Below are 10,078 nucleotides of genomic sequence, written 5' to 3'. Positions count from 1 at the left end.
CAGTCCTAAATTTATATATATATATATGAAAAGGAATAGTGGAAACTTGGCTTATGTAGTAAAGAATTATATATTTATAATTTCATGAATTATTGGTTAAATTAGATTAAGTTAAATTAAATTAATGAAAAGAAAATGGGCTTCCCAGGTGGCGCTAGTGGTAAAGAAGCCACCTGCCAATGTAGGAGGCACAAGAGATGCGGGTTCAGTCCCTGGGTAGGGAAGATCCCCTGGAGTAGAAAGTGGCAACCCACTCCAATATTCTTGCCTGGGAAGTTGCATGGACAGAGGAGCCTGGTGGGCTACATTGCATGGGGTCACAAAGTGTGACTGAGCGACTGAGCACATAAAATAGTCTTAGTCTGATGAAGACTATGTCAGAGGCTATTCTGACCTAGCAGATTCCTCCATCTTTGTGGGCTACCAAGACCACAGAACTTGTGAGGCAACCTCTACTCACTGATATTATTTCCTTCTACTACTTTTTGTGAAGTACTGATAAACACAAGTAAAAGTAACCTTGAAAAACAGATAAAATGTGTTAAGCAAAAGTTACATTAAAAGATGAAACATAAGAGGTATTCCCATATTCTTCAAGTACAAGATCAGAAGGTTCTCAAGCACCACCATTACTCAACATAGTTCTGGTCCTTATAACACATGCAGAAAAGAAAAAGGGGAAAGTTATAAATATTAGAAAGGAATAAACGTAAAACAAAATCATCATTTGAAGATGGTTATGTATACATACCTGGAAAAACCAAAAGCATCGCCAGGAAACAATTGGAATCAATCAGACAGAACAGAGAAACTGGAAGATACAAAATAACTATATAATAGTAGAACATTTTCCTTAAGCAGAAAATCACCTTTAAGAAATTATAATCGGAGAAAGGAATAGCATTTCTGCAACATAAATTTCTAATACCTAGGAAAAATCTAACAATTAATAGGAATTACTTAGCTGAACAAACTTACAATATTTGATTAACAAACAAAAATAGATCTGAGCAAAATGGAGACATATTTTCCTGGAGGGGAAGTCTCAGTGTTAAGATGCTAATATTCCTCAAATTAATCTGCAGATATTATTGCAATTACAATACAAATTCCAAATGCTTATTGTTTATTCTTGTTCAATTCAGAAGTTGATTAATAACCACAAATGCACTTACTAATATATGCATAAAAAGAAAGCTGGAAATCTTTAGCAGCTAATACTGGAGAAGGCAATGGCACCCCACTCCAGTACCCTTGCCTGGAAAATCCCATGGATGGAGGAGCCTGGTAGGCTGCAGTCCATGGGGTCGCACAGAGTCTGACACGACTGAGCGACTTCACTTTCACTTTTCACTTTCATGCATTGGAGAAGGAAATGGCAACCCACTCCAGTGTTCTTGCCGGGAGAATCCCAGGGATGGGGGAGCCTGGTGGGCTGCCATCTATGGGGTCGCACAGAGTTGGACACCGCTGAAGCGACTTAGCAGCAGCAGCAGCAGCAACACTGGAAAAGAGATCATGGAGCTCTTTCCCTGAATACTATACATTTCCTTATTGTTTTGAATATTTGTAACCACTAATTTATACATACACTGGGGCTTCCCAGGTGGCACTAGTGGTAAAGAACCCGCCTGCCAATGCAGGAGACATGAGACTGTGGGGTCAATCCCTGGGTCGCGGAGATCCCCTGGATGCCCTGCAGTAAGGTGGCCAGAGGTGAGAGGCAAGCAGGCTGCACCTCTCAGGTCAGGTGGTAGCAGCAGACAGTGTAAGGAACAAGGTTAAGCAGGCCACCATGAATCAGGGCAGAGCAGGGGAGGCAGGCCTGGGTGCTTTCCCCAGCAACCTTCATGGAAACCCTCTGCTGCAGGGGTAGGTGGGAACAGCAATGCTTTCTGTGAATCCCTAAGTTACCGCTGTGAGGGAGAAAGGGAGGAAGCCAAAGGCACTTACTCAAGTTGGTCATCTGAGTAAATATTATATTTACCACCCTAGTCACCTGTCCATATATACTTTTGAGATAAGCAACAGAGTCAGGTGCCAGAGGATGAGAATATAGGAGAGGTGGGAGGGCAAGTGCCTTCCTCCCTCCCCTCTTGACAGGACTAGAAGCATTTGACCATATCTGCATCCCTCATATCCGTCATTTTCTTCGTACAAGAGCTATTCTTTTTGCCCAGAGCTGAATCACAGAACTGGAACCGGATCCAGGGACAGGTGATCAAAACTGTCATGGTTGCAGCCATCAAATTGCAAGAGGTTCACACAGCAGGCAGCAACAGTTTGGGAACATGAAATAAATGTGCTTCTCTAACGGAACAAGACAGGATCATTTATTCATCCACCTTAAAAGCTGTCCCAGAAGGAGAAAAAGTAGGATATTATTTGTCCAAAATAAATGAGATCAGACAACTGAACATCTCTCCATAGATCAATTTACAGATGCTATGGAAACACACTTAAATTGTTGAGAAAAATTCCATTTTTAGATACGCAAATACCTTACCATGCTTTGAAAACTATTTCCTATGCAGCCAATAGAATTTTCTATGTGGTAAAAATTAACCAAAATTAATGGTGCCTTTCAATATTAGTGGGAGATCTTTTTTCTAGAACATGTCTACTCTTTTTTTGTTGTTGCTGCTGCTTCCCACACTGAACTCTTGTTTTCTTATATTTTCTTACTATAATAATAAAGGGTGGTAACAGCTTTTAAAAAAAAAAAAAAACAGATAAGTATTACAGAAGTAAAGACCGTACTACCGTTCCCTGTCTCCTTTCTGACACTCTGCCTCTCACCTATACTGGAGCAGGGGTCCGACTGTGGGCAGTAGTGCATGGGGGACTGGGGGTGGAGCGAGGGGAGAGTGTTTAGCTGCTCAAGAAAGGATGAGAGAATTCCCCGACAAAAAAATAAAAAATTGTCAATACCCCTCCAAGAAGATGCCATCCCCTCTCCATAACCAGAGAAAGGCAAAATTCTAACACAGAGAGAACAGGCTACTTGTGGCTTCGGGACTATAAAGACCAAAAAAAAAAAAAAAAGAGTGACAGGACCTGATGGGGTAGGGTGAGGTGCTAGTGGGGTAAAGGAGGGGGCTCCTGCTCCTGGTGGGAGTGGAAATTGGGGCCCCAAGCTTACTGGCGATGCAGCCCTCACGTGACCAGGAGCTGACGTTAGCAAAGATACTTAAAGCTCTGACCGCCGTCCTCCGTTCTCCTCTGGGTACCAACTCTATTGCGCGGTGCACTGCCGTGCGTTTAACCCAGGCGCGGAGGAGGAGGAGAAAATCCCCCCAGATCCGGGCAGGTGGGTGCGAGGGTGGCCATGACCCGGCACCCCTGAATAGGGGTAGCACAGAGATGCGGGAGTCTGAGGCCGCGGGTATCTCCACCTCGCCCGCCCCTGGCCGACTCTCCAGACCCCCGCGCTTAGTCGCAGCTCATTTTGGTGGGCGGCGGGGAGCGGGGGAGGGGGGAACATAAAGACGCAGACGTACTTGCAGAGAATCCGCTTCCTCTATCAGCCAGTGTTTTTCTGGTTTTGTTTCTGACACTCAGGCCCCGCACCCCACATCCCATCCCGTTTTGAGAGGAGGAGGGAAGAGAAATAAACGTGGCAGCGCATATAAGGCCAGTGGGGAGGTTGGGGAAAGGGTGATCCTAGGGGCACGCAATTAGTAAACAATCCGGCTTATTCACTCCCACTCTCACTTTTCAGATACCTCCTTCGACCACTGCCCCCACACCCTCTTCCCCGGCCGGCCCCCAGTCCTTTGGGGTGCTAGGAAATGGGTGTGACAGCATTTGTAGGGGAGATGGCGGGTTGGCTCTGGGCTTTACAGGAAGGAAGACCCTGAGAGAAACCGCCGTGCTAAGTCCTAGACTGCTTTCCAGACATCACTGGCCCATACAGCCCTTCACCCCTGTTTTTTCAGTCCTGAAAAAGGAGTTTGGGTACGCTGGCGGGAGAAATGGCGGTTAACGAGGGTTTGCGATGGGGGGTGGGAGGCGGAGCCCAGAGCAGAGAAACAGCGGAGAATCACGACCCTCAAACCAAAAGGGCAAACACTGGGGCCCGGTTGCTGGCTGATGCCAGGCCTGGGGGCTGGAGTGTGAAGGATGGGTGGTCAGACAAGGGAGACGCTAGATTGTTTGGCCATAACCCCTAGTCCAGCGACCCAACCAGCCTCCGCGGCGCCCTCGCCCCGCCCCCTCCTGTTTCGGTGCAGGAGAAGGGGTGTGGCCGTCTGGAGAAATGGCGGACGGGGGCGGGGCGAAGGGAAGGAGGGGTTGAGTGCCTGGAGAGTCTGCGCGGGGGCGGGGTTTAGGGTGGGAGGGGAGGGATGAGAAGAGTTGAGGGGATTAGGAGGCGGATGCCCTTTGTCATTCTGGTTTGTGAATGCTAAAAAGCAACTGGGGACTCTAGTCTTGAGTCAGTTCCATCCTCCGGGCTCAGTCTCCAACGTATTGCTGTCTGTATTTCTGCTTTTCAGTGTGTCTTTAGGATGAAGCTGTAACTGAACTGAAGGAAAGAGAGACAGCCCTGAACCACTGGAGGTCAGTGTGAGGGGGGCTGGGAACTGTCTGGGAACCCCTTGTATGGATGTGGCAGAAACCAGAGCAGAAATTGGGGCCAGAGGTTTCTCTTCCCTCATCTTCTCCCTCTTTACAAGAAACACTTGCCCTGGACGTATCCTTTTCGGTGAATCCAAAGGGGTGTGGCATTTGCCTTCTTAAATCGGGGTTTGAGGAGGAAGAGATACGGTAGGAAAGAGGAGCCCTGGGAGGGAGAAACTTACTCACAGGGGTTCAAATCAAGAGAAGAAGAGAATCCATCTACAAAGGTGCCCCAAACCCCCTTTCTGGAATCTTTCCACAGTTCTCTCTGCCTTTTGGGCCCTGCACAACTGTTAGCCTGGTGGAAAAGAGCAAATTGCTCCTGCTTTCCCAGCAGGTTGGTAAGTGTATGGGGATCACCTGGGAATCTTTGGGGTGTGGGTGAGGGAATCAGAGAAGAATCTAGGGTTCCTTCTGGCTCTCTACCAACTTTGCTGAAGTCTGTTTGGCCCCTCATCCCCCATTTAGGTGCTGGGAAATTAGGTGCGTTGATATTGGGCAGGGCGGGCTAGGGATAAAGATGTAGAAAACGTCAGACAACCAGGGACCTGAAGCAGCACACAGAGGCCTGGACACCTATATCTGGGTACTAGCCCACCCACCAAGCATTATGTCCCCAGACTCTTCTGTAAGTAGGCCTGGTTAGGCATGAAGTGAGCAAGCCCTAAGCCTCATTTTTATCCTTCACCCCCAGGTCCTGCTTTGCTCGCAGCCTCAGCGGAATTTCGAACCTGAGCTGAAGTGCCTCACTTGGACGTGCACGCACCCCATTTGGGCACGTCTGGATCAGAGAATTAACTCCAGCTGCATCATGAGCCGCGTTCGGGATGCTGGCTGCGTAGCTGCTGGGATAGTCATCGGGGCCAGTGCCTGGTACTGTGTCTACAAATATGCCAGGGGAAGAAACCATATGATGAAGAAGAGACTGGCTAAACCCAAGACCAGGGCTGTGGCCGAGACTGGAGCCAGGGCTAGAGCTGGACTAAGGGCTGGATTCACAATTGACCTTGGGCCAGGATTCAGTCCTCCAACCCCAGTCCGCACTGGGGCAGAGGAAAGGGCTCAGGATGAATCCTCTGCTCTGGACACTGCTGGAGCTGAAGCAGTGGTCCCAGCTGCATCCAGGGCCGAGACCCAGAGTGGGGCAGGAAATAAGGCGCAAGAGACAGAAGGGGCTCGGCTGGGGCCTAAAGCTGAATCAGTAGCCACAGTGGCTTCTGCAGTGGCACCACCTCTCTGGGAGGCAAAGGCTCCATCAGCTGCGAAGCCTCCCGCAATGGTTGGGGCTCCTAAATCAGCAGAAGCCCCTGGTGTAGCAGAGGCTCCCAGGGCACCAGTGGTGCCTCATGTGGTGCCAGTTCCTACTGAGGCATCACCACCTACAGAGGCAGTGGAGGCTTCCATACCAGCAATGCCTACTGGGGCAGCAGCGACTTTAGGGGTAGCAGCGCCTTCTGGGACTGCAGAGGCTCCTGGGCCTTCAGGGTCCTCTAGAACAGCGGCAGCCGCTAAGAAAGCAACCCCCGGGCCTCATACTGGGGCTATACCTAAGGCCGGGTCAGCTACTGGAGCTGTACTCAAAGGTGGAGCTAAGGGTGTAACCAGGTCCCGGACTGGAGGCAAGGGCAAGGGCAAGAAAAATAAGGTTGAAGTAGATGAGCTGGGGCTGGGCTTCCGGCCTGGAGATGGGGCTGCAGCAGCCGCGGCAGCGTCTGCTAATGGGGGCCAGGCTTTCCTGGCAGAGGTTCCTGATTCTGAGGAAGGAGAGTCTGGATGGACAGACACAGAATCGGAATCAGACTCTGAGCCTGAGACCCAGCAGAAAGGGAAAGGGAAGAGATCTGTTCCCATGCAGAAGCGCCCCTTTCCTTATGAAATTGATGAGATTCTGGGTGTCCGAGATCTCAGGAAAGTCCTTGCTTTGCTTCAAAAGTCGGATGATCCTTTCATCCAACAGGTAGCTTTGCTCACTCTGAGCAATAATGCCAATTATTCATGCAACCAAGACACAATTCGCAAGTTGGGAGGCCTTCCAATTATTGCCAACATGATCAACAAAACCGATCCTCACATTAAGGAAAAAGCCTTAATGGCCATGAATAACCTGAGTGAGAATTATGAAAATCAGGGCCGGCTTCAGATATACATGAATAAAGTGATGGATGACATCATGGCCTCTAACCTGAACTCAGCAGTACAGGTAGTTGGATTAAAATTTTTAACAAACATGACTATTACTAACGACTACCAGCACCTGCTTGTCAATTCTATTGCAAACTTTTTCCGTTTGTTATCTCAGGGAGGTGGAAAAATCAAGGTTGAGATTTTGAAAATACTTTCGAATTTTGCTGAAAATCCAGATATGTTAAAAAAGCTACTCAGTACCCAAGTGCCATCATCATTTAGTTCCCTCTACAATTCTTATGTGGAATCAGAAATTCTTATTAATGCCCTGACTCTATTTGAGATCATCTATGACAATCTCAGGGCAGAAGTATTCAACTACAGAGAATTCAATAAAGGCTCCCTTTTTTACTTATGTACTGCATCTGGAGTGTGCGTAAAGAAAATTCGAGCCTTAGCAGATCACCATGACCTCTTGGTGAAAGTGAAAGTTATAAAACTAGTGGACAAATTCTGATTGTCTATGTGCTCTCGAAAACTTGAAGAAATGTCTGGCTTTGCAGTCTGGGAGCAATGAAAATTGAAAGTTACTGCTTTTTCACCCTCTCATATAGTAAAGGGATCCTTTCAGCTGCCAGTTTTGATTCATGTATCTATCAGAGTGATATTATCTGTGACTATCTCCAGCTTTAAGCTGAACCATTTTATGAATACCAAATAAATAGTCCTCTTGTCCTGAAAGTATATTTGTGACTTTTAATCGTGCTGCTTGAATAGAAATATTTTTACTGATTGCTCTATGTGAATTGACAATGAACCTGTCCATCATGAATAGCCTATACTTCTGTCATCTGTTTTGACTTGAATTTATTCACCAAAGACTTCATTTGTGTATCATTAATAAAATTGTATGTTTCAGTCAATTTAAAGAATGGTTTTCTTGCTTGAGTATAAAATCTAGCTGGAATTTTTCATAATTTCTTTTGGATGTTTAAAACATCTCTTAAATTAGCATTAGGGGGTATCAATTTTTTTTTAATTATGATGCCAACCACTACTCAGATGAACTAAATGCATTTTTTATCCAAACTTACATCTAAAAACATTTTTCTTTCATTAAAATGGACTCAATTATAAAAAATAAAATCTAGTCGGAGAGGTGAGGTACACAAATACAAAAAGATTACTAACAGTACTTGGATATATGCTTATTGCCAAATATATGCTATCTGTTTAAACAAAGCAGAGGTTGCTAGGAAGCTTCAAGGAGGAAGGGCACACTTAAGGTGGGCCCTGAAGGGCAGCATGAGAAAACATAGAAGGGCATTCCAGGAGGGGAAAGGACTTGAAGAAAAACATGCAAATTTGTTCCAGTGACAGGAAGTTAACCAGTTTGCCTGGACTGGAAACTGTGGGAAGAGAAGTGATGAGAGACTAAGGTGGAAATATAGGGTGTGAAAAGTTTGGGGAAGATCCTGAACTGCAAGCTGGAATATTGAAATATGATCGTATCATTTTCTGGGAGTTACTCGACAATTTTGGCAAAAGGAAAGGTAATGGGGCAATGTGCAAAATGGGCTGGAGCTGGGATGGCATTAGGTGTGGAGACATTTGTTAAGAAGTTATGATAAACCAGGGGGCTTCCCAGGTGGTGCTAATGGTAAAGAACCTGCCTGCCAATGCAGGAGACAAAAGAGATGCAGGTTTGATCCCTGGATTGGGAAGATCCCCTGGAAGAGGGCATGGCAACCCGCTCCAGTATTCTTGCCTGGAGCATCCAATGGACAGAGGAACCTGGCAGGCTATGGTCCATAGGGTTGCACAGACTTGGACACTACTGAAGTGACTCAGCATGCACGCATGTATGACAAACCAAGCATAAGCTGATGAAGAATGAAATAGGGTGGTGACTATTGGAAACGTTAGGAAATGATACGAGATGCTTTTCAAAAAATTACCAAAATCTGCTGTCTTGTCTCTAGGTTGACAGAGAGAAAGGATTGTATGATCTTGTGCAGGGTCTGACAAAGAAAGCCCTCTTCCTTAGGCAATTCTGGCAACCAAGTAATGTCAGAATGAGTTACCATTTCTTTCTTCCTTTGGTTTGTTTGAGTTACCATTTATAATGATGTGAAAGAGAAGTGAGACAAAAAGAATGACTCTTTGTGCAAAGAGTGATTTCCCCGCTCAAGTCAGAGGTTTAGGTCCATCTTCTTTTAGAAGAGAGGAAGTGGTTGAGGCGTTTATGGGAACTCCACCCCCACCCCTGAATTCACTTAAGAGCAGGAAGATCTTCCTTCCTCTACTCCCTGGCCCAATGAAGCTATGAAAGAAGAAAATGGAAGAAGTCTCAGAGATTTTTCCAAACCCAGCCTGCTTTCCTGACACCTCTCATGAAATCTTCATTTTGGAGCAAGTGTATGGTAGGCTGTGGCAGAAATAGAGATAGGGACGCCTGGGAGGGGAAGCACATAGAAAATGGACAGGTTGGCATATATATTGGTACAGCTTATCTAGATGGCAATTTGCTAATCTATATAAGAAGCTCTAAAGATGTACCTACCTTTCAGCGGAGCACTGTACTTGTAGGATTTTTTTTTTCCCTAGAGAAATAAATAATTGTATGCAGAGGAATATCAATTATATGCAGTTGACCAGTGTTTCTAAGAAAAAATAGAAGCAACTTAAATGGCTAACACCATGGGACTGACTAAACAATAGATATGTCCACATATAAAATATGCAAGAGCATGTCCACACAGTAAAATATTATACAACTATTATTAAAAACTGCAATGTACTTTTATATTATTGGCATGAAAAGACATTCACCATATGTAAGTCTGTGGCATCAGTCCAAAAAGTCAGTGAAGATTCTTTCAGTTCAGTTCAGTTCAGTCGCTCAGTTGTATCTGACTCTTTGCAACCTTGTGGACTGCAGCATGCCAGGCCTCCCTGTCTATCACCAATTCCCCAAGCTTGCTCAAACTTATGTCCATTGAGTAGGTGATGCCATCCAACCATCACATCCTCTGTCATCCCCTTTTCCTCCTGCCTTCAATCTTTCCCAGCATCAGGGTCTTTTCCAAGAAGTCAATTCTTCGCATCAGGTGGCCAAAGTATAGGAGTTTCAGCTTCAGCATCAGTCCTTCCAATGAATATTCAGGACTGATTTCCTTTAGGATGGACTGGTTGGATCTCCTTGCAGTCCAAAGGACTCTCAAGAGTCTTCTCCAACACCACAGTTCAAAAGCATCAATTCTTCGGCACTCAGCTTTCTTCACAGTCCAACTCTCACATCCATACATGACCACTGGAGAAACCATAGACTTAA

The 10,078-nt window shown here is 45.9% G+C and overlaps 1 protein-coding gene across 4 annotated transcripts; it reads left to right on the top strand.

Annotated features, from left to right (window-relative positions):
- Positions 1-3,217: 3,217 nt before the first annotated feature.
- Positions 3,218-7,667, top strand: ARMCX2 (armadillo repeat containing X-linked 2). Of its 4 annotated transcripts, none has more exons than XM_042242013.1 (5): positions 3,218-3,310; positions 3,722-3,957; positions 4,497-4,560; positions 4,883-4,961; positions 5,315-7,667. In XM_042242013.1, exon 5 carries the CDS (start codon positions 5,432-5,434, stop codon positions 7,259-7,261), a length of 1,830 nt encoding a protein of 609 aa, XP_042097947.1. In that variant the 5' UTR covers positions 3,218-3,310; positions 3,722-3,957; positions 4,497-4,560; positions 4,883-4,961; positions 5,315-5,431; the 3' UTR covers positions 7,262-7,667. The 4 variants fall into 4 exon arrangements, with proteins under 4 accessions (XP_042097947.1, XP_060263355.1, XP_011963089.1 ...); XM_060407372.1 differs by having other exon boundaries at positions 3,562-3,957; XM_012107699.4 differs by lacking the exon at positions 3,722-3,957 and having other exon boundaries at positions 4,883-4,957.
- Positions 7,668-10,078: the final 2,411 nt, after the last annotated feature.

Source organism: Ovis aries, chromosome X (genome assembly GCF_016772045.2).
Source record: "Ovis aries strain OAR_USU_Benz2616 breed Rambouillet chromosome X, ARS-UI_Ramb_v3.0, whole genome shotgun sequence".
NCBI lineage: Eukaryota > Metazoa > Chordata > Mammalia > Artiodactyla > Bovidae > Ovis > Ovis aries.
The sequence above is the reverse complement of the archived record's forward strand: the minus strand, read 5'-3'. Positions and strand labels throughout refer to the sequence as shown.

Coding starts and splice junctions, on each gene's coding strand:
- ARMCX2 (XM_012107699.4), top strand. CDS start 5,432: ATGAGCCGCGTTCGGGATGCTGGCTGCGTAGCTGCTGGGATAGTCATC.